Genomic DNA, 27,794 nt, shown 5'->3' with positions numbered 1-27,794 from the left:
TCCAATGATGCACCTGCAAAGTACTTTGGGCCCATATAACTGCTGAAAATTATCAGTGGAATCTCATAAATAATGTTTCTATGAATATTCCCCCACAGTCTCCGATCCACATGAACAAGGAATCGGCCTAAATCAATAATCAAGAAGAACTTGTCCCCATACACATGAAATAGACCCAGTATGTAGCGCCATCTCATTTTTCGTCCATATCAAATTATATTGCTACATAATTTTGCCCAAGAGTGCTGTATAATATCCAGATCATTACCAAAAAATACTGCTCATCCACAGCTATCTACTCTTATCAATCAGTGCTATGATAATATTGCCAGTCAGCGCTACATAAGGTTCTCCATGTGTCACGTAATATGTTTCCATTTGTGCAACACGATATTGTGTATCAGTGCAATATAACATTGTTCATCAGTGCCATATAGTATTGCCCATTAGTGCCTTATAATATTTCCAATTAGTGCAAAATTGGATTAACCATAAAAGTGTCCCCTAATTTTGCCCAGTTGTGCACAAATTAACATACATCAGAGCAACTCAGCATTGCCCATCTGTACAATTAATATTGCCCATCAGTACCTGTGTTTACAAAGGAGTGTGGGAGCCCCTCTACTGAGAAAGAGCATGGGTCAAATACCATGTTGTATGGAATTTCTTCCACCCAGGAGGGTCTACAACCACGTTTTAGCTCACAGCACCCTTCACAGAGGAGAAATATCCATTTGCATATCAGTCTGTATCCCACCCACAAGGGCAGTCCAGCACCGAAATGCTAGGCAAATCTCTTCTGAACAAGAGTACCATCAGCAACCCCAGCCACGTGTTTCGGCCTAGTTGGCCTCATCAGTGAGGTGTAGCTGAGCCTCTCTGAAACAATGAGCAAGGGGTCCACATCTGGATTATGTTGTAATTGGAGAATACATCAGTTGTGGAGCACGGCCTTATCGCCACCAGTGGGTAGTTTATTTGTTAAACTCAGAGATTATTTGTGCTCAGATATGTGTAGAGTTTTGAATTATAAATGACTTATCATATCATATTATATCATGGAAAGTCTCCTGTGTTTTATTGTTGTCAAGTATTGGCTCCTCCACGGAAGAACTATGTTTCCGCCTGGGTTGTACAAAAAAGAAAGTCCTTGAATTGGACTGGATCCTGACAAGGGAGCTATTATCAAATAATTGTATTTTTGAGCACTTTAGTTGGAATATTAGGTCTGTTAATAAGATTTCCACATATTTACATAAGCACCCATCGTGGGTTTTTAGGAACTGCATTTTAAGATTTAAGCTGAATTTTTATCCAACCAGGGATGTTTCTGGTGCAAGAGATGGCACACTCAAAAATGAGAGGCTGTGTCGTTATTGTAACACTGCTGTGGAAAATTTGAAACATCTTTTATGGAATGTACATTTTTAATGATTATTCGTAGGCAGGTTTTTGGCATATTTGTTGGCAGGTTTTTGGCATATATGTTGGCTGTGAAAACGCACTCTATTTGAAAGCCTTTTGGCAAAGAATCTTAAACTGTTCTGAGACCTCATTATGTATTGCTACCATTGAGTTTTTAAGAAGGATTTTAATATTATATTTATTGAAATTTCAATAATAATTATATGTTGTTCTAACTGTGTTATGGTATGAATGTTTTCTTTTAATACGTTTAGTGAAATGGATATTGGGCTATGTGAAAAGTTTGTCTACACTATGACACACAAATAAATAAAATTCTTTTTCTACCAAGTTCCAAATGTAAAGAGTAAAAAACTCCTGCCTTTCAATCCTATTTGAAGCACTGTCTGCTCCCATACTGACTCTTACCTCTGTGGTTTCACATCATCTCTCTTACCTGCTATCCTGCACAGACACCTGCTTCACTCTAAATACTTCTGAATGGCACAGACGGGCTGCTATGGGAATAGGTTGCAGCTACCAAACTAAATGCAACCTGTGCAACTAAAACGCAGCTACAAATCAGCATCCACCGGTTCTTGAAATCAGACATAGGTGGGTCTTATTTCCCAACCCAAAACCGTAATCTACTGGAACTTACTCCCTGACTACAATTAGAAACTCGAGGATTACTTCACTCACAAGCAAATCTTTAAAATAAAGATATATATATATTTTTATTTGTGTTTAATCCAAAAGATTTTTACAAAGTGAGCTTTTGTCGTGGTTTTTTCATAAAGAAAATGAACTTGACTCTCTAAATAAATAAAGATTCCGTTCTTCTCTTTCCTGAAAAGGGCATTGTGGCCATGTTTACGCTATCATTAGCTAACAAGGCCTTCTGACAAACCTGCTCACCCCTGTAATAAGAACCTGAAAACCAGGCTATCATCCCTGTCATCTGACAATCCTGCTAGATACTTGTCTTGAGCAGGAAATGCATACCAGCAGCAACACCCACTACGGATACACAATTACTCGAAAGCATGAACAACTTCTGAATTGCCACAAGTCATCTTTGGAATCCATTTTATAGGTCAAGAACGCATAGCTACCGCAGTGGAATAAGGAAGGGTGGACTGGGAACCGAAAGAGACAGTGGAAATAATTTGGCCCAATATCACACATTCTCAGCAAGCCCAACCCTTTTCCTATGAGAACATTTCGAAATAAAATAATTACCACACAAAAGAGGCCCAGGGTGCAGAGGACCAGTGGGAAATCTCTAGTGTTCCCTGTGGGCCAGTACACCCTTAGGAGTAAGAAAAATGGAGAAACATCTCATTTGCAGCAATTTCACCCCACAAAAAGTTGCTCTAATTTGCAAATCGCTTCACGTCGGGACTTTCCAGAAAACACTATTAATGGCGACTGTGAAGGGGCAGCTCATGGCCCCCTTTGTGGGTTTTTTCATGCAATGGTTTGTGTGAACCATTTGAGAAAGGAGTGGCAACATTCTTTGTAACAACAACAAAACATTATCCATTTTGTTTTGTCATAGTAAATACCTGCAGAACACAGCTATAACTCACCAAAAACGGCATGCGGTAATGCTTAAAGATATTCATTTGTTTTACTTACCGTCCGTACATTATTGCTGTGCTATAGTTGCCAAGGTCCTGCCGTGTTCATAATATAAACAAGTATTTCATGTAGGGAGTGCATATCGGATACATTACTCACCGTAATCGTATTTCTGATGCTTGTATCTGCTTAGATTCACATGCTGTGCATAGGCCGACATCTAGTGGAAGCTGCAGAGTATTACAGTTTGTTTTTCGAAACTCGAAAATGGGCGTCGACACAGGGCGTGCCAGTAATACTATCCCTAGTGTGACATCCACTGTACCCATGATCCCTCACGCGTGTAGGACCCTCAGATTGTATTTTTTCTGACATGAGGTAGCATGAGGAGAAGCGCAAGTACAGATAATCCAAGCAGATAGAAAGAAAGGTAAGACTACAAGCATCCATGCGCCTTCTCTCAGAGGGGAGGAAGGGTGGGTCGCATGTGAATCCAAGCAGATACAAGCATCAGAAATACGATTACGGTGAGTAATGTATCCTTCTGAGGCTTGTGGAATCTGCTTAGATCACATGCTGTGCATAGATTAGCGAGCAGTACCTGAAGAAGGAGGTGGGATGTGAGAAGGGTCATGAGCAAATAAATGTCTTAGAACCGCTTGTCCCACTTGGGTATCTGTCTTGGAATGGGTGTCAATGCAGTAGTGCTGAGTAAAAGTGTGAATAGAGCTCCAAGTAGCTGCTTTGCAAATGGTGTCAAGGGGTACATTTGCAATGAAAGCCAGAGTGGCCCCAATGCCTCTTGTAGAGTGTGCCCTTGGCGTAAAAGGCAGAGTCTTTTCAGAAAGGGAGTAACATAGCTGGATACAATTGACTATCCACTTGGAGATGGCACCTTTAGAGACGCGATCTCCCTCTCTGCCTGTAGCTACGGAGACAAACAGTTGGTCTGTTTTCCTTAGCGGTCTGGTCTTGTTTACATAGTAGAGGACCGCCCTACGCACGTCTAGGGTGTGTAGTTTCACCTCAGCCGAGCTCTGTGGGTCTTGGAATAAAGCCGGAAGCTCGATGGACTGGTTCACGTGGAATTTAGAAATAAACTTAGGTGAGAACCTCGGGTGTGTGCGTAAAACCAGTTTACCTTTATGAAGTGTAAAGAAAGGATCTTGCACTGACAGAGCCTGAACTTCACTGACCCTTCTTATAGATGTAATAGCTACTAAGAAGCCCGTTTTATAAATCAGGTGTTTGGGACTGCTTTTATGCATGGGCTCGAAAGGGGGGCCTATGAGCTTAGATAGCACCCCATTAAGGTCCCATCCTGGTGGTGGGTTCGAAATAGGAGGGTGAAGTCTCTTTACTCCTTACATGAAAGCTTTAACTACTGGTACTTTCCACCACAACACCTTGTTATGGGAGGTGGTGTATGCTGACAGAGCTGCCAGGTGTACCTTTAGTGAGTTAAAAACCAGTCCTGCATCCAGTAGGTGGAGCATGTATGTGGCAATTGTTTAAGGAGTGCAATCAACCGGGTTGATTTGCTTATTTTGGCACCAGATAACGAATCTTTTCCATTTGTCAAAGTAGCAGTGCCTTGTGTTTGGGTTCCTAGATTCTTTTAGGATGTCCATACATCTCTGTGATAAATTGAGATGTCCAAACTCTATGACCTCAGGAGCCATGCTGCCAGGTTCAATGAGTTGGGTTGAGGATGCACCTTGTGCCCTTGGTGCTGGGACAGTAGGTTGTACCAGCCTGGGAGTCTGTTGGGTTCGCACACTGCTAGTCTGCGTAGGTGTGGGAACCACGGTTGTCTGGCCCACATGGGAGCAACTAGGATGAGCGTCATCGATTCTCTGTTCATCTTGTTGACCACCTTCCTGATGAAGGGAGTTGGTGGAAAAGCGTATGCAAACATCCCTGACCAGTTCATCCACAGGGCGTTCCCCTGGGAGTCTGGTTGGGGGAAACTGGATGCAAATCCTGGGCATTGTCTGTTTTCGCTTGTGGCGAATAGGTCTATAGTGGGGGAACCCCACTGAGAGAAGATATCTTCTAGGATTTCTCTGTGTAGACACCATTCGTGTTCCTCTGTAAGGGAGTCTGTGCTCAAAGCATCCGCCAGAGAATTGAGATCCCCTGGAACATGTTGAGATGACAGGAAGATGTTCCGTCTGAGTGCCCATATCCAAATTTTCTGGGCAAGCTTGGACAGATTTGGCGAACGATTCCCCCCTTGCTTGTTCAGGTAAAACCTGGCTGTAGTGCTGTCCGTCCGGATCTGCACTGACAGATTCTGCAAGTAGGGCTCGAACGCTTAAAGCGCTCTGAATACGGCAAAAGCTCTAGTAGGTTGATATGATTCCTGGCCACTGAGTGAGACCAGAGACCCTGAGCTGTGTGGTGGAGATGGTGAGCTCCCCACCCTGTCAGGCATGCATCGGTTGTGACTACCGCCTGTATCTCGGGATCGTAAAAGGGTTTCCTCTTGGACAGATTTTCTCTTGTCCACCAGTGAATGCTTTGTACAAGTGTTGGCGAAACGACCACTATATCGTCCCACTGACCACTTGCCTGAGACCACTGTTTCACCAACCATTTCTGCATGGGACGCATGCGCAGGCGCGCGTGGGGGACCAGGTAAATACATGACGCCATCATACCCAGCAAACGCATTGCTTTGCGTAGTTATCCGGCGACCGGCCTGATAATGCGGAATTTGCAGTAGTATATTCTGAATTCTTTCCTCGGATGGAAAGGTCAACCCCTCTTGAGTGTCTAGGATAGCTCTTAGGAACTGTTTGGAGGTGCTTGGCACCAGACTTGACTTCTTCTCGTTTATTGAGAAGCCCAATTCGAAGAGGAGGTCGATCGTCCTTTAAATGTTTGTTCTGCAAATTACTGAGGTCTCCCCCGTGATGAGCCAGTCGTCCAGGTAAGGGTACACCGGGATTGCCTCCCTGCGTAGGTGTGCTGCCGCCACCGCCAGTACCTTGGTGAATACCCTTGGAGCCGAAGCTATCCCGAAGAGCAGTACCTTGAACTGGTAGTGCCGACTGTCCACCTTGAAGCGCAAGTACTTTCTGTGCGCTGGGAACATGGAAATATGAAAATAGGCATCTTTCATGTCCAATGTTGCCATGTAATCCCCCTTTTTTAGGAGGGGTATTACCTCTTGGAGAGTAGTCATGCAAAATTTTTGAGGCTTGACATACTTGTTTGCAGGCCGTAAGTCCAATACTGGGCGCATTGTCAAATCTTTTTTTGGCACAAGGAAGTAAGTTGAGTAAATACCCTTGTTTACCTGGTGTCCCGGGACGAGTTCTATCGTGTCCTTTGCTAGCAGATTGATGATCTCCTCGAGGAGGATCTTCTGGTGGTCCAAAGAATGTATTTTTTGTCATGGAGGATGGGTCCAGGGATGGCGAAAATTGCCATTCCCTCTCTGGTTAGGGGGTTCATTGGTTAGTTGGCCTAGGGATTTGAGTGTCTCATACTCGTCCTTGGCATTTTTCAGCACGTCCTTGACCGCCTTACCAAACAACAGATCGGGCTCCACCGGTTTATCTAACAATGATGCTTGGGTTTCAGCTTTGAATCCAGACTGCCATAACCAAGCGTGTCTCTTGATAACAGTCCCTTCTGCTATCAATCTGCCGGCGTTATCCGCGGCATCAAAGGTTGCTTTTAAAATGCAACCGGACACGGCTCTTCCCTCCGCGGAAACTCGTGCCAATTGGCTCTTTAAGGGTTCTGGGGCGGAGTCTATGAGTGCCGCGACTTCTTCCCACTGGTGGCAGTTGTAACTGGCCAACAGGGTGGTGGAGTTGGCAATCCTTGCCTGGTAGGCTGAAGTGGAGGCTACCTTCCTGCCCAAACCCAATAGTTTCTTGCTCTCCTTGTCGGGAGGAGCTTTGGACGATGACAAGGGTGTTCCCGCCCTCTTACGGGTGTTTGTAACTACCAGGGAGTCCGGCTTCAGATGCCCCCTTATGTATAGTGGGTCTGATTGGGCTGCCCTGAAAAGTTTCTCAATCCTTTGGTTCACTGCCCTGGTGAGGTTGGGATTTACAAGAGAAGGGTCTATTCTTCTCTGAATAGACTTAAGGATAGGGATGGCCTGCGCAACAGGTCTTCTTTCTCCTATTAACTCCTCGGCGAAGTCCCTCTCTTCTTCAGCATCCTGGGTGTCAATGTGGAAGTGTTCTGCCGCTCGGGACAGAACTTCATTCAGGAGAGGTTGATTGTCGACAGGGCGGTAACCGGGGGTTCTTTCTCTACCGGGGAATCTACTCTGTAGGTTTCAGCGTCTCCTCCTCCTCTTCTTGGTCCTCATCATCCCCATAGTAGCCCGTACCAGTTTGCTCTTCCAACATGCCCAAATCTGGATCCTCACAAAAGGATGTATCCCCTTGATATTCAGAGTAGGGCTGTATATAGAAGGGGTCCGAAGACCGTGTTGGAGCTTCAAACCGGGACTTCTTACTTGGAGGTATTGGATCCTTAGAGCCTGAGGGTGCTGACCCGTCGAGAGTATAAGAGAGAAAGTGATCAGGGTTTTTTGCGTAAAAATCTGCCAATGATGACATCCTTGACATAACCCTGTCAATGTCATCACTAGACCATTCTCTAGAACTAGGAATTACCCTTTCTGGAACTTTCTCTGCCTTATCCTGACTAGACTAACTGGTTTTAGCAGGGGTCTTTGGGATAACAGAAGACTTGTCTGTCTGTTTATGTGGAGTGGAAAGTTTTAGAGGTGTGGAAGGAGGCTGAGACTGTTTCCTTTGTTGTTTTCCCCCCTCCCCGTGGGTATAAGAGTGTTTTCCCTGCTTTTTCGCCCCTTCGGAGCCTTCCGACGCCTGGCGTCTAGGTTCGGGGGTAGTGTCCCTATCTTTCGAACGTGGAGGTAGGGACTCGGGAGCCGCCGTTACGCGGTTTGCGGGCGCCGACTCCTGGAGTGCGGTCTGGGGATGGAAGTCGGCTTCGTTTTCGGACGATCAAACTTCCGTTACCTTGGGGAGCGAGGCACTCTTGGCAACAGTGGATGATTGCCTGGAGTCATGCGGCGATCTAGGTCGAGAACGCCCAGAGGACACCGATTCGGACCGTTCTCTATGTGCCTCTTTCCGAGAACTCGACGTGCGCATCGAGTCTCGGTTGGACTTCATGTGCTTTGTGGAAGTGCTGTGGGTAGCGCTTGTGTCGCCGGGGGTCTTCCCCATAGCCGCCCTGCCGGACGACCTTCCGAGGTCGGGGACTTGCGATCGGCTGTCTCTTGACGCCACGTTGCCCTCGCCGTCCGAAAGCACGGCGTCGCTGCCATCGCTGAAGGCGCCCTCCGCTGCCATGGCCTCCTGACGCCTGGCGTGGTGGGCCCAACGCTTGATCGAACGGTCCTTAAGTGTTTTCGGTTTAAACCTACTACACCCTCTGCAGTTCGCCTCAGGGTGGTCCCTCGGCAAGCTGAGATTGCACGTGGCGTGTCTGTCAACCCAAGGGTACTTGCGGTTGCACTTGGGGCAGAATTGGAAAGGGGTACCCTCCATACGCACCTTGTGGCAGCGGGCTGATAAGTGTAGGAATATATAAGAATGTACCTATATACCAAAGAGTGTAGAGTATGTCCACCCCCCACTCTCCCTACTTGCAGGGCCGAGGCCAGAGGCCTGCCGAGGCCAGAGGCATTCCGAGGCCCAAATCCGTCATGCAGCTCTCGACGGTCGATTTCTTCTCCGGGCCGGCGTCGAGTGTGGAAGTTCGGTGACTCGAGGTTGGGGTGGAGAATGGGGAAAATTTAACAATATTTTGCAAAAGTATGGCTAAGGCCAGGGAACTCTGCGAAATGCTCCCGACCAGTATGGCGGAAAAAAACAATCTGAGGGTCCTACACGCGTGAGGGAGCATGGGTTCAGTGGACGTCACACTAGGGATAGTATCACTGGCACGCCCTGTGTTGACGCCCATTTTCGAGTTTCGAAAAACAAACTAATACTCTGCAGCTTCCGCTAGATGTCGGCCTATGCACAGCATGTGATCTAAGCAGATTCCACAAGCCTCAGAAATTTATATATAATAGTTATGCTGTAAAACGTCTACTGCACACTTTATTTATTTATTGAGTATTTATAATGCACCTACACACGTGTTTTAAAGGCAACAAGACGGGGCGTGGAGGCGGGGACAAAAACGGCCCTACTAGGCCTTGTGACATTCGGATAGTGCAAGTGCAGCTTGAATGTCAAGCATTTTCTCAAGATTGATCTTGCACACCTTCGATCTATTTTGCTAATGCATTTGATGTTCAGTACATATCCGATTAAGCTATTTATACCTACAGTTTTCCAATAATTGAATAACGTGAAGCACACCTTGCCAAATTAGTTGTGATTACTCAGCCATAGTCCGTCTTCTATTTGGAAATATGATAAAATGTTTTGCATCTGCATTTTAAACACGTGAACTGACAGTCGAAAGATGGACTAAAAGGAATTAGAAGAGAAAGAGGACCCCGCGAATAACAGAAACTGATTGTATGGACCTATCCATAGGTTTGGCTGTCAAAGTTAATGATGCAGACAGTTAACTGTGTGTCGGGTTCACCAATGTTCCTGCACTTCTTGCCTCTAGATTACTGGAGAATTCCCGTGCAAAACCAATTGCTTGAACAGCAGTGCATGAACCGCATTGTGGAGGCCATGAGCAGGCATCACCAATACTGGTACCAGTGGGAATATGTGCTCTTGGTGCTGGCTACACTCTCGCCTGTGAGACAACCCCTGACAACAGACGGGAGGGGAAGCCTGCTTATTCATTGAAAATAACCACTGAAAAATTCAACAAGTCAGCGTATCAATGGCAAATGCTTGTTTTACGATGATCAGTGAACGAAACTACATGCCAAATAAAATGTTTTCTTTCGTAGGAAAGTGGCCCCTGTACTATATGGTCCATCTTTGCAAAACGACGACTGCAAAACATTCACATTTGTTTCAGGCACCTTACAGTTTTGCTTCTCCTGAGATGGTTTTCATATAGGAAGTGCCCAGTCTGGAGATAGAGAAACAAATCTGTAGCGCAGGGAGTCTGTGCATGCAAGTTTTCAGTACTATATCTAATTATATGGCATGAGTTGCAAGCACCCTGTGATTCGCAAGTTCAAATTACGCGGCAAACCCGATTTAACTTTTCATTCTACCGAGGTCGATCAAATAAGTACCATTAAAATAAAAAATAAAAATAAGCTATTGAGAAGAGCTGTTATTACAGTACTAGAGTTGGGGAGTCTGAAATGGGGTGTTATATAAGAGGGCAATGCTATTATTATACCTGTCTGGTGTCACTTACCTTTGGGAACATTATATTGGCTTGGTTGACTATGTATTGTGTATTCTGAAATGCATGTTGTAATTGCTTACCTTTAATTTACATACAACCTGTACATTAAACAAATCCAGCCAGATCACTGTCTATGCTTGAAGAGTTTTCCTCAACTTGGAAGAGCACACATCTGCTCACGGAAAGAACAGTAAGCAACACTGTTTGTTCGGGCCGTATTACCCCAAAAGCGTCTATTTCCAAGAAATAAAACCAGCAAAAACGCAGCATGTCAAAAGGTGTGGGAGTGATTAAGTTGCAGGCAGAGTGTGCGAGTGTGAAGCCCACAACTGAGCGACCTGCATACTTTAGTCCTTAGAAGGACAATCTGCTACCTGATACACAGGAAGGATAACACCCAAAAAGTCAAAATACCACACACACCACATATGAATGGGCATGGCAAGTCGACCGCTGCCTGGGCCCACGCCTGCAGCAGCCTACATCCAGCAAGCTTGTTGTTGGCTCACACCAGCACTGCAGGCCGGACTTGGCCGTCACTCACATTCTGATCATGGCGGCCGGGACAAATAATCCTGCAGGATAGCGATAGTGTGGTCTAGCTGATGCTGCGCATGCCACACTCATTCGTGCACACATGGTGGCGCTGCAATGGCACAAACTGTGTGTAGTTTTACTTTTATCATTAAAAAAATGCAAATTAAATAAATCTCTGAGTTCAACACACGAACAGCAGCACCATTACTGTGCATCTCAATCTATCGTACTTACGCATGAACGCGGGTCATACAGCACACCGATTCTACCTAGTGCCTTTCACCAATTCTTCCCACGCAGATTATGTTCACTCGATTGATGCAGCGCATCTCGATCATCTGTCTAACTTCTTTCATACCTAGCAGACACACATCAGGAGCAGTGAGAAACATTTAGTTCCACGAACAGAACACATCTTTGGCCCTCATACAGGACACCCACCATGATGCCAAAAGGACATCTTCCAACGAAAGACTCTTCTGTCCACGCACCCATGCTCCAACCTACAAATCTTCGGAAAAGGAAACGTCCATAGGAGCCAAACGAGTGGCAGATCTGCTATATGAATTATATAAATAACATAACATAACATGGAGGAGCTTCTGGGTCATGTTCTACTACTACTGTCCCTCACTGACTCCTGCCCTCCACGGTCCTTTCCCACCAAACTACTTAGCTTCTACCACACAGAATGTCTGGTAAAATATAGAAGCCGCCATTGCTGGATTTGTCAAGGCTTTCTAGTCACCGATATGGAGTTGTGGGTTATATCATAAAACAATGAGTCAGCTGTTGGATCTTCAAAGAATATAAACATAAGTCCTACCCTCCACATAGCCTTTCAATGGATATTCATATGATTTAGTGCCATGCTTATAAAAAACATATACAAACATAGCCAGATCTACTGGCTATGTCAAAGCTTGTTATAATTCAGGTAAACAGGACAGAGGGACGAGTCCTTGGGAGGGGTGGGGTGTGAGAGGGATAGCAGGAATGGAGGTATGAAAGAGCAGATAAAAGGATAGAGTAACAAGGAAGTGTGACAGGGCAAAAAGGAGGTAACACAAGTTCTCAGGGAGTGGCCATAGTAGGATGGTTGGAGACAGCGTAGGATAAATCAAAGATTGGAAGGGAGGTGGACAGGGCAGTCAACAGGAAGGTGTCTATAGCAGGGAAGAGTGGAACGGATGGAAAGGTCACTTTTAGGGCAGAAGCCAGGAGGACATGGCCGAAGTTGGGATGATAAAACAGGGGAAGGTGATGGAGAAGTAGGCAAGACCTAAAGAATGGATAGGGCGAAAGGCAGCAGGGATGGTGTTTCATCACTGCATCAGAATTACAATTTGGTGGGAGTGATCGGCGTGAACAGACATAGTAAGCCGGCTATTATTTATTAATCCCCCCCAAAAGAAGGCAGAGCGAGGGACCTACCCGGCTCAGAGCCTCCTCCCCGCTGAAAGAGAATCCCTCCCTGTCGTGGGCGAGCCAATCAGCCACCTGAGGAGAAAAAAACACCAAATTGCAGGTCAGGATCAGCAATGGGAGTAGATGAGGAGGGACTTTCAGATAAGTGGGGAAGGGCTGTGGTGCAGATCAACATGGGACTCAGATCAGCGTGGGGCCTATATTACGTTGGAACTCTCAGATCAGTAAGTGGAGACTCAGTTAAGTTGGGAAATGTCACATCAGTGAGAAGTCCATCAAATCAGTGTAGGGACAAGAGGGACACACACATGCTAACACTTTGCTGCAGCTGGGAGTGAGATTCTGCTACAGAAAGCAGGAGAATTGAATTCTTCCATTGGATTGCATTGAGGCACACAATATTTTAGGTGGTGGAAGTAACAAACTGCAACATTTATTATTAAAAGTTCAGGAGTCTCTTGCCTAAATCGGGATGGTTTGCATGTCTGGGGACTCCCAGGTCAGTGTTGCAGGGGCTCTCAAATTAATATGGGCAGGATCCCAGGTTTAGCCTTTCATGCAAAAAGATATCAATTTAACTCACTTGATAAATACATCTGCAACTTATTTTAGCATAATTTTACCAATCTTATTGTATGAAAATGTGGATGAACAGCTCACCATTGGGGACAGGGCTTTAGACCATTCGTACAGTATGTTTTCCAGAGTACCAGGATGGAAATCACTTCCTTCTCCAAACATACTGAGTGCAGAAACGCTCTCTTCCTAAATTCTCTCGCTCTAGAGTCCTCCGCGCGTCGTCCTCCAACTCTCTGCAGGTGAGCCGCTTTCACAAACAGAGATTTGGGGATAGATCTTTATCCTCTTTAGGGACCTCCCTCTGGAACAGCGTCCCTGCATCTCTACGTCTTGAGCCGGAACACCTTAAGTTCCGGAAACTCCTCAAGACCTTCCTCTTCTCTTCCACCTTCTCTCTCCCTCTCCCCTGCTAACCTCCGTCCTTTTTCTCTCCACCCTCCTTCTCCTGCCTAATCTGTTCGGTTTTTGCTGATTGGTAGCCTGGTTCACCTCCAGAGCCTTACAAGTCCCAGGCTCCCCTGCTAGTTTTTTGCACTTGCCTCCGGGCCGCTGCACTATGTTCAGCATTACTGCACTTTCAGCTTACGCTCCATGAGCGGGGCAATCTCTCTGCACTTAACCCAGGGCCCTGCTGGTCTGGACTCGTTTGCTTCCCCCACAGCCCTTCCTCACACCTCCGTCTGTATGCATGCATGACTTGACCTAAATGTACTATGACTAGTTAGTTCGTCTGTGTTGTCCCCCCAACCCCTTTTCCTGATTTTTGTCCCCTCTCCCTAGCTTGGTCGCAACTGTAAAACTTCATCCACTTGTACTAGGAGAAATGCTGTCAGGCCTAGTGTGATAGTTTTCTGTTAGATCATTCGGAAAGTTAGATCATTCGGAAACTTCAAGGCCTACGAATGACTACTGTATTCCCTTCTTCCCTTCCCGCCTTGAAGCTCTTTGAAGCACTCCACATGTGTATAAGTGCTGTATAAATAAACAATTACAATTACAAACAACTGTGAGATACGCTTGCCTGCTTTTGCTGGCCCTGGAGTTAATCCTTTCCTAAGGGGCTAGGCATGCAGCCTCATCACAAAAGCATTCAGGAGGTCTACTTGGACTGCTAGAATCCTTTAAGACATAAGCACACGATTGACCTGGGAAATTTAAAAACAAAAATACATGTATTTCCTAAGTGCGCAGAGTATTTACCCTACGTTAGTTTGGATAGCCAGGAATTATAGGTAAAAAAGTACATAGCACTTAAAAGGTCAATCTCACATATGTTCTTTATAAAGCACCCTGTTCAGCTGTAGCAACCTCCATGGGACCCATTATTTATTTTTTTGTACAGTTAAATTCGGAATATATATTTTTAGTTTTAGCTATTAGGTGGCTCTTTAGCGCCACCTTAAGCCACAGTTATTGCATTGAAGCACAGATAGGAGGGAGATGGGAGGAGAGGGACACACAGCTTCCGACTGTTGGTTAGCTTTTTAACCACCAATTGACCAGCAATGCCCCTCCTAATCCTTAGGATAATTCCCACCGACTACCTATTCCTCTCAACCCAAAACACAACCTCCTGTGTTCTCCTTGTGCTAGCCCGATCATATGTAATTTTTTATTTTATTGAGCCGTTGTTAAGCTCTTATACAACTGGATAGTGTTTCAAAGCGTCACAGCGCTAAATGGGAAAGGAACAGGGGAAAAATAACTATGGCAAAAACAGTAAAATACAGTCATGGTCCTACTAGACCTTATAGCATTCGGACACGCAAGTGCAGTGAGGAGAAGTGCGGGAGATAGGGGGGGCAGAGGAGTGAGCAACTGCTGGTGGAGGGATCAGGAGGGAAGTGCTAAGGGGAATCAAGGAGGAGAACCTCAGGCTAAGTGCAAGTGCAGGCAACTCCCAACGGTGGGATGCAGAACTGCCAAAAAGGGTCCCACAGGGCAGTGCAGTGGGTTTGTGCTTTTCTGGTATCGATTGGGAAGAAGAATCCTGTGAGATTCACGAGGATTAGGCCACCAGTCACAGCGGCAGCGGGGTGATTAGCAGGGAAGGGAAAGAGGTAGCGAAGAGCAGAGTTTTGAGCAGTTTTCGGAACTTGAGGAGGTCCGGCTCAAGTCTGAGAGGGGCCGGGTGGCTGTTTCAGAGGGAGGCACCAGCCGAGGGGAGAGCCCTGCCCCACACTCTCTGCTTAGAGAAGCGTTAGTCAGTCAAAGAGTTGGAGTTAGAGAAGCGTAGGGCTCTAGCAGGGGAGTATTTAGAGAGGAAAAGTTGGAGATAGTGTGGTCCTAAGCCCCAGAAGGGCTTGTGGATGATCCAGAGGGTCTTGAGTTTAATCCTTGCAGCCACCAGGAGCCAGCGGAGAGATTTTAGGACTGGAGAGATACAGTCCCTTGGTTTGAGGCCAAGGATAAGCCTTGCAGCCCCATTTTGGATTAGCGGGAGGGGGCCTAGGGAGGAAAGAGGGAGATTGAGAAGACCAAGTTACTTACCCCTGCTAAAGTTCTTTCAACTGGATGTTCCTCCCACGTATTCCTCATCTTTGACATGTAATGTCCAGCTTCAGCTCCTTCGGAAAACATTTTCGGCAGAGAGCGCTGTGCGTCGATGGTGTCGAGTCGATGTCCCTCAAAGGCCTCCATCGAGGGTGACGTCATCGCAGGGCATATGTAGCACACGCGGTGATCATTGGCATCAGTCCTGTTTTTCCTCCTCTTGAAGTAGAGATGCCCATAACCACAGGCATGACCGTACTCAACTTTGGTGGAACGGAAGCATGGGAATTCTGCTGAGGGGTAGGTTGGTAGGGCGATGAGGAATATGTGGGAGGAACATCCAGTCGAAAGAACGTTGCCGGGGTAAGTAACTTGTTCTTCGAATGGATTGTGTCCTCCCATGTATTCCTCAACTTTGACAGACTCCCAAATCAGTATTTATGATTGGAGGAGGGTGTAGAATTTATATATTAAGCACTTTCAAGGGCAGAGCAAAGTACTGCCTTGCTAAAAGCAACATCTTGAGCATGGGAAGCATCCATAGAATAATGTTTGTAAACGTGTTATTTGACAACCAAGTTGCAGCATCACAGATATTTCTAATAGGAACACTCCTTTGAAAGGCTGTAGATGTAGCCATGCCCCTGGGGGAATGAGCTTGCAAACCACCAGGAAGGTCTTTACCTGCTAGTCTTTAGCATTCAGATATGGTAAGAATGATCCATCTAGACAAGGTCTGTTTGGGAACAGCCTGGCCTAGTTTGTGTGCTGTGTATCCCATAAAAAGTTGGTAATCTACTCTCAACTTAGACATTATAGAGATGTAAAAGCTTAACGCTATCCTAGAATCCAACCAAGGGGGTCTTTCCTCTTCCTTACCAGGATGAGGCGGAGGATAGAAGGAAGGCAGAACAATTTTCTGAATTAAATGAAAGTCAAACTATATTTAGCAAGAAGGAGGGCTTTACCCTTAAACCAACCCTGTCCTTATGGAATATGGTAAAGGGTGGCTTGGATGAAAGTGCCTGCAACTCGCTCACTCTACAGGCTGATGTTAGAGCTACCAATAGGATTGTCTTAAAAGTTAACAACCTTAACGGGCATTTGTGCAAAGGTTCAAATGGAGCACACATCAGGAATTTCAAAACTAGGTTGAGGTCCCAAACCGGAACCTGAAAAGGAGATGGAGGGAACACATTAGTGAGCCCTTTTAGAAATGGAGTCACCAGCAGGATCTTAAAATAGGAACATTCCTCTGATGAGCGCTTAAAGATTGACAGCGCTGCCAAGTAGCCGTTATTGGTGCCAACCTGAAGGCCCCTATTGGCTAAGGAAAGTAAAAAAGGATAAAACATACAGGGCCTCATTATAAGGCTGGTGCTCCCATAATGAAGGGGGCCGGTACGGGACCGGCCCCCTTCATTACGGGAGTGCCGATTACGAACTTCCCATCGCGGGACCGGGATCGCACGCCTGGTAAAACCAGCAGTGCTTCCAGGTCCCGCGAGGGGAAGAGGGAGGCAATAACGGGCCAGATGTAATCTGCCCATTATTACCTCCCTCCCCATTCCCATTGAGCCCTATGGGGGCTCAAATAGGAATGGGGATGCGTTCCTGCAAGGAGGATTTACCGGGTCCTCCTATGTCGGAGTAACCCGGTAAGTCCCCATTGGAGTAACAGGGTAAGTCCCCATTGCAGGAACCCGGTAATGGAGCCCGGAACGGAGGCAGCCATGGAGCTAATAGCTCCATGGCTACCTCCATTCTCGTAATGAGGCCCACAAAGTTTTACACAGAAAAGGATCAACATTCTTTTCTTTGGACCAGTTGCAAAACATATTCCAACTGCAACGGTACAGAGACTTTGTTGCTGGCCTTCTGGCCGAAAGCAACACCTCCATTACATCATCCGGGAGGTCCCAATCCTTGTATCTCAGCCTTTCAGAAATCAAGCGTGAAGGTTGAGAGTCATGACCTCTGGATGTAGAACCTGACCCTCCTCTCGCGAGAGAAGGTCCTCTCTTTGTGGAAGACGCATCAGAGGACAGATGGACATGTCCAGAAGGTCCGGGTGCCATGTTCTCCTGGCCCGATACGGGGCAATTTGGATCATGTTTTTCCTGAACCTTCTCAACCTCCTGATTACATGAGGAATTGTGGGGACCAGAGGGAATGCATACAGGAGTGGAAACTCCCAGTTCACTATGAACGCGTCTCCTAGAGCTCCACTTGGGGGAAATTCCCTTGAGCAATATCTTTCGCAATTCCGATTGATTTGGGTCGCGGACAGATCTATCTGAGGGGTTCGCCAAAGGGTGAAGATCTCTTGAAGGACTTCCTGAGCTAGTTCCCACCCGTGGGAGACTGTGTTGTGCCTGATCAGAGCGTCTGCCCCCGTGTTCTCCTCCCCGGCTATGTGAACTGCCGATAAGGAGATTCCTTCTTGAATTGCCCAGTACCAGAGCTGCATTGCTTCTCTGCACAGTGGTAGTGACCCTACACCTCCTCTGTTGTTGAGGTAGTACATGGTCACTGTTTTCTGTGTCATTATCAGGACATTCTTTCCCTGTACAGCAGCTGTAGTCTGATTGCTCTCAGTTCCAAAAGATTGATGTGTTGTTTGGACTCCGAAGGAGACCAACGAACACTGATTGTCAGATCGTTGGCGTGGGTTCCCCACCCTGTGAGTGAGGCGTCTGTCACTACTGTAATTTCCGACAATGGTTGCCAAAAAGGCTCTCCTTCAGAATATTTTCCTTGCAGGCCCACCACAGAAGATCCCGTGAGACTCTGGTTGGAATCTGAAGTCGGTCCGACATCTTTCCTGAGTATCAGGACCATTGTGTTCTGAGAGCACATTGAAGGGATCTCATTCTCAGGCGTGCCACTGGCACCAGAAAAATGCAGGAGGCCATGAGGCACTCTGAAATTGGGTTACCATCTGAAGAATGTCTTGAGCCCTCACCTCGGGTGGCGAGCTCTTTCCCAAGGATGTATCTATCACAGCTACGATGTATTGGAGCTTTTGGGAAGGTGTCATATGGGACTTCTTGTAATTGAGGGAGAAGCCCAGTCTGTGAAGAGTGGCAGGTGACGTTGAGATGATCCAGGACTTGTTCGGGAGAATGCCCCTGATCATACAACTGTCCAGGAAGGGGTAGACATGAATCCCCCCTCTCCTGAGACTCGCTGCCACCACCGCCATCAGTTTGGTGAAAACCCTCGGACGGGGGTCAGCCCGAATGGCAGAACTCGAAATTGATAATGAGAGCCGCCAACTCCGAACCTCATGTATTTTCTGTGCTTGAGATGGATTGGCACATGAAAATAAGCATCCTGAAGGTCCAATGACACCAACCAATTCTGGAGTTGGAGGGCCGTAAGGATCTGGGAAAGTGTGACAATCTTGAACTTGTCCTTACTGAGGAACTTGTTCAAGTATCTAAAGTCCAAGATGGATCTCAGTCCTCTGTCCTTTTTGGGGATAGAAAAATATGGGGAATACCAACCCTTGTTCCTCTCCACTACAGGCACTAGTTCTATAGTGCCTTTCTCTAGCAGAGTTAAAATTTCCTGCACAAGGAACAGATCTGGAATCCTCAACGAGTGTTTCCCCCGTGGATTGTTCTGAGGTTTCTTTATAAAAGAAAGGCAGTAACCGTGGGCTACTGTTTCCAGAGCCCAAGCATCCAAAGTAATGTCTCGCCATTCTTCTAGCTGCTGAGACAGTTTGCCCCCCACTGGTGAGCTGTGACTCAAGACCTCAGAGTGGTTTTTTAGCGGCTGTTGCACAGGCCGATGGTAAGGAGGCTGCTGCTTGAGGTGGCTTGGCACCTCTTCCTCGTCTACCACAAGGCCATTTTCTTTGGCCTCTTTGAGACTGGCCATTCCTCTCCCCTTCCAAATGAGGAGTAGTAGCGAAAAGATCTAACCATCCAAGGCTGTGTCCACTAGGACGAAAAGGCTGAGGTTGCCTTACAGTGGCGTCTAAAGATTTGGCAATCGCCTTCGAGGTCTGAAGCTTCTCAAGGCTCTCGTCAGCCTTGTTGCCAAAAAGATGAGAACCGTCAAAGGGCACGTTGAGAAGTCTAGCTTGCACATCAGGTGCAAAACCCAACTTCGTCAACCACAAAAAATCTGCGCATCACGGTGCTGGTAGCCATGGATCTGCAGATGCTATCTGCAGAATCCAATCCTCATTGAAGGCACTCACACATGGCTTCTTTGCCATCTTTAACAATAGATAAGAAGCCGTCCCTTTCCTCCCCTCCGGGAATACGCTCTGTCGCCATGGAAATACACTCCCATAGAGTATACCAAAACTTTGCGAGGGCACAAGTGGAGTTGGCAGATTTTAGTGCCATGTTCCCTGTGGAAAATACCTTTCTCGCCCATCCATCTGCATGCTTGTCATCCCTATCAGGAGGGGTGGTAGGATACGCTGCTTGTTTCTAAGTAGCCTTAGCTGCCTGTACCACCAGACTCTACGCAGTAGGGTATTTCGACAGATAGCCGGGGTCGCTACTGGAGGGACAGTATTTTTTGGTCAAATTCTTGTCAACTGCCGGATCAGTTTCAGGAGTCTGCCAATTCTTAGCCACCTTTTTTTGAAGTTCAACATGAAAAGGCAAAACTGGATCAGTGGGTGGACCTTTGTCCAGAATGTCTGTGAGATCATCTTGGCATAGGGTAATGGAGGCCTACTCCAACCCAAGTACTCGACTACCTCAGACATGAGATGGCTGTAAGAAAAGTCAGCATGTTCCCCTGGTTCTGGTCTTCCGAACTCCAGCTCTGGAGAGGTGTCAATTTCACTTGCAGTCTGCAAGTCATCATACAGATCCTGCATTCTACTTTCCTCTGAAATGAGGCATTCTGGTACATTAGGTGTACCATATTGAAGCCCAAAAGCGATATCTTCATCATCCGAATGCTCCTCCTCTTCAAAAATAGAAGTGAGAGACTTGAAAAAGTCTTTCTTCGGTAGAGGAGCATATTATCTTTCTGGTTTTGAACCCAGAGACTTCGACATTGTCGCAGCTGTCGACATTTTCTTAGTCAGTGCCTTTTTTGGAGGGGCACTTGGCTCTGATGGCTTAGCTAGCAAAAGTGGTGCAGCTGGCGTCAACGACTTTGGCGCCGATGTCGACGCTGGCGTCTATGGCATTGACGGCTTAGTAGGGGTCGAGGGCCTGATGGGTGTTATAGGCACCAACAACGCCGTAGGTGTCAATGGCATCGATGACCTCAACCTCTACCCATGTCTCGAGTGATCCTTCGATTTTTCAGATAGCGGCATTGAGGGCTATCGATGGGGATCATGCCTTTTACCCGGGCTCGAGGGCGCACAGGTTTTAGGATGAGACTTCTCCATTCCGGCTTCCTTAGAAGGCTCGGTCAGAGGACGGCTTTGTTTATCGAAGATTTTTAACATTTCCAATCGGAAGCTTCCCATTCAGCTGGTGTTGATTTTTTTGAAGGGCATGCAACCCTTTCATGGTAAACGTCAGAAGAAGAAGTCGACGAAGACGACCTGCGGTGCCTCCTCTTCGATTTCTTCGAAGATGACGACCGATGGGAACCACTCCTTGACCTAGAATGCTTGGCCTTCTTAGAGCTGGAGGTAAATGCTGCTAGACTCATGATTGAGCAGGCCCTTAAATGTAATAGCATTACCGCCAGATTTAAGGGTTACCGCCCAACGCGTGATGACCCTGCATGCCTGAAGAGAGGAGGAAGAGGAGGTAGAAGAGTAAAGTTTGACGGAAAGCTGTGTGTCATCGGCATAACACTGGAAATGAGGAGAGAAGGATGAAATCAGGTGATCAAGAGGGGCAAAACAGATATTGAAGAGTAAAGGTGATAGGATAGAGCCCTGGGGACGCCACAGGTAGAGTGTGGTGGGGGAGGAGAAAGGGCCCAATTGCAACTGGCAGGGGCGATTAGTGAGAAAAGCAGTCAGCCAATCCAGTGCCTAGTCAGTGATGTGGAGGGTGTCACGGAGTCGTTTTATGAGGATGGAATGGTTTACCATATCAAAAGCAGAGGAGAGATCAAGGAGAATGAGAACAGCTGGAGAGCTGGAGTCAAGATTTGCGATTAGGGTTTTCACGGGTGTTCAGGAGAGCAGTTTCCGTGCCTCTGGATGCCCAGAATCCAGATTGATGGCCATGAAGGCAACCAACAAGATCAGTGTGGGGGGTGAGTTGGGGGAGGACCAGCTTCTCTAAGAGTTTACCCAGGAAGGGTGTAGTGGAAATAGGGCAATAGCCAGGCAGGAAGGGTCAGCAGACAGCTTTTTTAAGAGAGAATGCCCAAGGGAGTGCTTGAGGAATAGAGAGAAAGAGCCAGTGGCAAAGAAGTGGTTACAGAAGTCAGCAAAAGCTGGGGAGAGAGACATCAAGCTTGGTGCTGTTTACTGTCTAACAGTGTTATCACTAAGCAGTTTTCTGAAAGCTAATGGCTTAACTTCACCTGTAAATGACCCAATTTCTGTCACTGAAGAAATTTTAAACAATGCATTTGCAATGGCAGCAGTTTTAGCTTGTGTAGCAGATAGGCATTTGTCAGGCCCCAAAATCATATTACTGGGTATCTTATGGCCAGGTAGTACCAGCCCTACAGATAAGGGGTGTATCTGCCACTTTGACTCCCTGAAATTTCCAAATACTCTCAAGAAATGGGAAATAAAATGCTCCCAACAAAAAATAGGAAAAGACATGTAGAAACATGCACCAGTGCTTTCACCCTCACAGATCCATGGATATGTTTGGACCAGTAGTGCACGTAGTACCACAGGAAGAAACAACTATTTTAACTGCCTGATTGGAAGAAGTAAACATGTATCTTTTAATGTGCATGAATAGGTGCAAAGAAATAAATATTACAAAAACATTTCAGTTTTTCAGTTAAAACATATTTTGACTCGCTTATAAAATACTCATTGGTAATTTGACTTACATTTTTACTCCCTAAAAAACCATTTTACTCCGAACTTTCAAAAATAGGGAGTAAAATACTCCCACTTCTAAATCGTATCTGCAGCACTGGGTAGTAACATTATGGTAAAGCCTGGTAAACACCTATCTGATGCATATTTCAAAGCAAAAACTGTTCATCTTCTTTTTAATGGTGGTGATCAGGTAAGTGAATGGTGCTTTGCCTTTAATTTATTCCAAAATCTGTGGCATCTTTCACTGTGAACTCTTGACGTCCTTTTAAAAATGTCACAGAAATGAGGGGGAGGGCCAGTGGAGTGCCTGTTCCCCATCATCCTTCAAAAATGTTGTTCAAGTGCTTGTCGTTTTTTTGTTTTGTACAGTTTATTAGATGTCTACAAAGAAGACCAACATTTAATAAAGAATAGAAAAGCAATCAAAACGAAAGAAAAATAAAATGAGAGTTAATGGTTACAGTCACCAGGATTCATTGTGTACATCTTAGCATACAGAAGATATCATACAGCATTATCAAAATTAAAATTAAATGTTTTTGTGGTATGAAAATATGCAGATATGGACGGGTCATTGGATCTTTGGATCAAAACAGTCTTGATGTGTTTTCCTGCTTAATGACATTTATTGTGGATGCTTAGATATCACTGTTGTGTTACTCTGTATTCTTAGATGTTTCTACATTCTCCATTTATCAATATTTTATACATCAGCACAATCTGCTAGCGTGTGTACCATTTTCTTTTAAATATGTGCAATAAACTGAGAAAAAAGAATGATTTCAAAAGAAACATAATAAAGTAAGTGTGCATATGAGAAGGCGGAGTAGAAGAGTGGGCTATCCGAGGGGTTTGGGAAGGTACATGTAGGTGATTTGGAGGCAGCCATAGAAAGCAAGCATTATAAGTGTTAATCTTATCATTAATAAGGCACTGTTACAAGCAGTATTTACATTTTGCAGTTCATGACAATATCATTACGTCTCCTTATCGTAATTTAGTCTTCAACAGAAGCTCTAATGGAGCCCAGAGAGACACAGACATTTGTAGCCCCATCTCATTCTTCATACACACAGACATTTTACATCTATGGGTACTACACACTTAATTCCACCATATTACACATAGTTTCCTTCCTGCTACTCATGGTTATTCTTATAGCAATTACAAGCAACACACATTTCAACTTTGGTTAAGGTAAGTACACTTATCAAGAGAAAGTATGATATTATCCCTTTAGAAGTGGGTGGGAGTTGTGCTTAGCCATACTTCTTACCAGAACTGACTTAACATCAGCAGTCAAACAACATGTGCTTTGATACACGTGTTCCTTAAATATATTTTCCAGCATTTTTGTTCCCAATACAAATTTTAGCTTAAAACATTTTTAGCAGTCAATAGTACTCTGCAATCCAAAAAAACACATACATACCCACATACATTTTGAATATAGTTTACTGATTACAGCTAATTTCTAATTAGAGCTGACTTGTTCAAACTTCTATTCCAGATATCCGCCAACTTAAGAAACCTATACTCATGGGAAAGCAGTGTATCTTCAGCGAGAGGTCAGAGGGTCTGATTTGAACAACACTATTGATATATGTGTTTGAGCCCTCAACATATCTATTACATGTATGCTTGAGAAAATATTTCAAGGCGGAGAACACAGTGGATATCATTTGCAAATTCCTTTTTTTGTCTAGACCACATTCTTTTTTATTTTTTGTATTATGTTTTTGGTTTACCAAATAAAACCTTTTACTTATTTACTCCTGCTTACATCATCATTTACCTCTCCACATTTTCTATTATTAAAAAAAACAGTATACCAATTCATAACAAGACAGAACCCAACCTATTATTTTTCATTTCTTTGCAAACAGGTTATTCGCCCCCCTTTAAAAGATATTCCACAAATGTAATTACCGCTAAAACCAAACTTATGTTCTCTCCAATTTGTAATCTATCCCGCCATTCCACTGTGGTTAGTAAATGTATTTGCTCCAGATGCCCATGCAGGTATCAAGTTCCTAATTCTGTCAGGGCCTTGCAGGTGGTTATTAAATGAAATGGTGACTCTTTATTTTTATCTCCCCAATATCTACAGTGAGAGTCAGCCTCCACAATCTGTTTCCTCACCAATTGCCCTTGTCTTGTGGGGAGAATATTTAAGTGCAACACATTATAGATCTCTATAATGGGCTGATGGAAACTTTTGCAGATAACCAGGGGTTTAGTTTAAACCTCTTATCTCCTGCCCGATGTTAACCTCAATCTATCATTACTTCTGATCTCCATAGTAGCAGTCCAATCAAGATATAGCAGCTTTTTTTCACCTTTACTGGATTTGTGATGAGCAGATCTGTTGAGCTATCACACCCTTTCAGATAGTCTCACATTTGTCCTTCCAGATCTTCAGTCCCTTATCTGGGGATATTTCCTCACTTTGACTCAAGATATCAAAAGAATGTGAGCTGTCTGGGGGAATACATTTTCTATATAAAGATATAGTTTTCCATGTTGCTATTGATTCCATGGATTGCAGCCCTAACTCAAATCAAATAGAGGACACTGGCAGCGAGTTGGGAAGTCTCAGAACCTTCCTCCAAAAAAGTCACTCCATCATTCCCCATACTTTGATGATAAGTTCAACAAAGATTCTGCCCCATATATTAATATCTGCACCACCTTCTGCTTATATAATTTGAGAAGGGGAAAATCTGAATAGACCCCATACCTCCTATGCAGAGCCGCTCCCTGGGCTGCTAGTCTTCCCACCTTAACTCGCAGCATGACAAGATGAGCATTTTCATCCAAATGTTTATTACCTATGGTACCTAAATAGGTTATGAATTCCACCATCTCCAATCTTTCATCATCAACCCTCCATGAATAAATTCCTTTATGTTTCCTGCGTGACAATGACATAATAAGGACTTTAGATTTTTTAACATTTACTCGTCGACTGCTCCTTCAAATAAGACATACAAGCGCTTATCCTGCACTGAAGTCTAATCAGGGACTGGTGAATGAAGACCAAGTCATCGGAATACTAGACCCATGGCATGTCAAAGAAATTAATTTTAGGCGGGAAAGCCTGAGTCATCATTTGGGACTACCTCAAGTCAGACATGTAGAGATTAAATAATATAGGGGCCAAGGAACAACCCTGCTCCAGCCCTCGATAAGTATAGACTATCCTTGAGACAGCCCCACTTGCTTATAATCTCACATGGACCGATTTGTTATTTATAGTGTATAAAGCTTGGATTGCCTCTGTCAAGTCTGGAGAGCGGTTTCAGTCCGCCAGTTTAGACCATAGCCGCTCCCTACTGACCCCATCGGAAGCCTGCTCCAGGTTCATGAAAGCCAAGAAGGTGTTGGCCTTGGCTTTCATGGACCTCAGCTTCAGAAGGTTCAGCAGGAAGAGGTTTAGGGAAGTACCAACTCCCTTCACAAAGCCCATCTGGCGGGGGTTGAGGCAACCCGATCCCATCACCCAGGCATTTAGAACTCTTAGCAGGATTGATGCAAATAACTTGCATAGGGTATCCAGAAGGGCAATCGAACGATAGATTTTTGGATCGCCACGGTTGCCCTCCTTGAATATCGGCACAATGACAGCCTCCCGCCATATAGTAGGAATCACAAAAACCACCCAGACTTCCGCATTTCTCTTTAGCACGTGGTTCGCTAGACCATCTGGTCATGCATCCGTCGATGAGCTCAATTTTGCTATCATCATTCCAATTTCCTCTTTGTCAAAACCAAATGATCACCTGTCCCCCACCCTCAGATTGCACTTGTCCACTGCCTCTCTTCCCTGGTGCAAATAGTTTTGTGCAGTGATCCGCACATCTTTCCACTGTTACTTGGCCAATTATATGCGCTGGCTGGAAACTACCCCCATTATTAATAAGTTGCCATACGTTCCTTGTGTTATTGTTGCAGACTGCCCCCAAAATAAGTTCTGCATCCTGTTGCAGCCTTGCTGCCTTGGATGCTCAGAGCTAGGTGCGGTATGTCTCCTTCCTTTTTCTTATTTTTGTGCCAGCTAAATCATCTCTGCCTCTTTTCAGTTTCCGAATGTCGGCTCTGAATACTCTGCTCGCTAGTAGTACGCCATGATTATACGAGTGAACATGTACAAAGTTCACTTTGCCACTCTCTTCCCTATAGGTCTTGAAAATCCAAGCATAGTCTGTTCTACTCGGATTATCAGCTATAAAGCGCTCAAGCTGGGCTGTCACCTTAGGAACTTTGGATGGTTGAATTCTTAGCCTATTTTTCCCCTATGTAGTTCAACTGAGTTTGGGGCGACCATGTTCCTCGTCTGGTGTGCCACTGCCCAGCTAATTGCTAGTAAGTTATGATCACTTGTAAGCATCTTTATAACCTCAAACTTTTCTACTGCCACCAAGACATTCGCTCAGACGAAACAATAATCCTGACAAGCCCGCAGGGCCCCCTTAGACCATGGACACACTCCTGAGATGTCCTCCATTGTCTGACCATTTAACATTGCCAGATTGTGAGCTCTTGTCTCATTTAACCATGTCAAGGCCCTTTTTCCCCAACCACAAATCGCTGAGGACCCCTCCCTCAATATTCAGTAGATGCATTTAAAAACTCCTCATTTAATAATGTGGGGATTTTCCACTGAAATAAGGGCTTCATCCAGCAGTATCATTATTGAATCAATAAAAACACATTCCAAACACATATTCACACTCCAGTATAGGTTCATAAGGAAAATTGTCATTTTCCGGCTGCTATCCCGACTCTGTCGGCCCAGCCTCAACATCTGAACAAAAGGGTTACGTTGGGATATTCTTTCCACAGCGAAGTCGCTGTCAATTTTGATCAACGTTAGTAACCCCGAATAAGGTCTCCCCAGCTGTCCTTTATGTGCCTGAATTAAATACACCTCATACCCCTTGCCTATTGGTTTGGACCGAAGTCAAGTCTCTTGTAGACATATGATTTCAAATCGCTCCAAGCCCAAGATTCCATTTGAAAAAAGTTCAGTGAAGCCCCTTGTATTCCAAGAGCCAATATAAATCCCCTCCTCATCGTTCTCTATATGGTTCTATTGCTGACAGAATTCAGCCAATGCCTCTGCCAGCCTTGACCAGCTCTGAGGCTTTCCCCCACCAGCCGGGGCTCGCAGTGATTTATTGCACTCTGCTTATTTTGAATTGAGTTGTGAATAGTGATTGCCAATGGGTGATAGCTTTTCCCTTCTGTGGACTGCCGTTTCCACTTAGGCTCTCTTTCCGATGTTGACTGCAAATTCCGGATCCTCTCACCACTGGCCGTTTTTGTTTGATTTCTGATTTCAAGGTTATCAACTTTCTCTCCCATTGCAATTTTACCCTTGGCATTCCTGAGATATCTACATAGTCACTCAACTCATATCCCAGGGGTAGGAGCTGTTCACTCAATGCTAATAAAACAGATTTTATCAATGGTGAGT

General features: G+C 45.3%; 1 protein-coding gene across 8 annotated transcripts in view; it reads right to left on the bottom strand.

The window, feature by feature from the left end:
* The window catches only part of ANK1 (ankyrin 1), a 2,823,483-nt gene that overhangs the window by 2,361,734 nt on the left and 433,955 nt on the right, over positions 1-27,794 (bottom strand). For 6 of the 8 annotated variants that reach the window (XM_069617665.1, XM_069617670.1, XM_069617666.1 and 3 more), the window contains exon 2: positions 12,298-12,363. The exons of the other annotated variants lie outside the window; for them this stretch is intronic. In XM_069617665.1, the coding sequence (XP_069473766.1) occupies positions 12,298-12,363 (66 nt within the window). The remainder of the gene's footprint in view (positions 1-12,297; positions 12,364-27,794) is intronic. 8 annotated transcript variants of the gene reach the window in all.

The sequence above is a fragment of the Ambystoma mexicanum genome, chromosome 10 (assembly GCF_040938575.1).
Source record: "Ambystoma mexicanum isolate Mex_15411 chromosome 10, UKY_AmexF1_1, whole genome shotgun sequence".
NCBI lineage: Eukaryota > Metazoa > Chordata > Amphibia > Caudata > Ambystomatidae > Ambystoma > Ambystoma mexicanum.
Note: the sequence above shows the minus strand (reverse complement) of the source record. Positions and strands in the feature narration are given on the sequence as shown.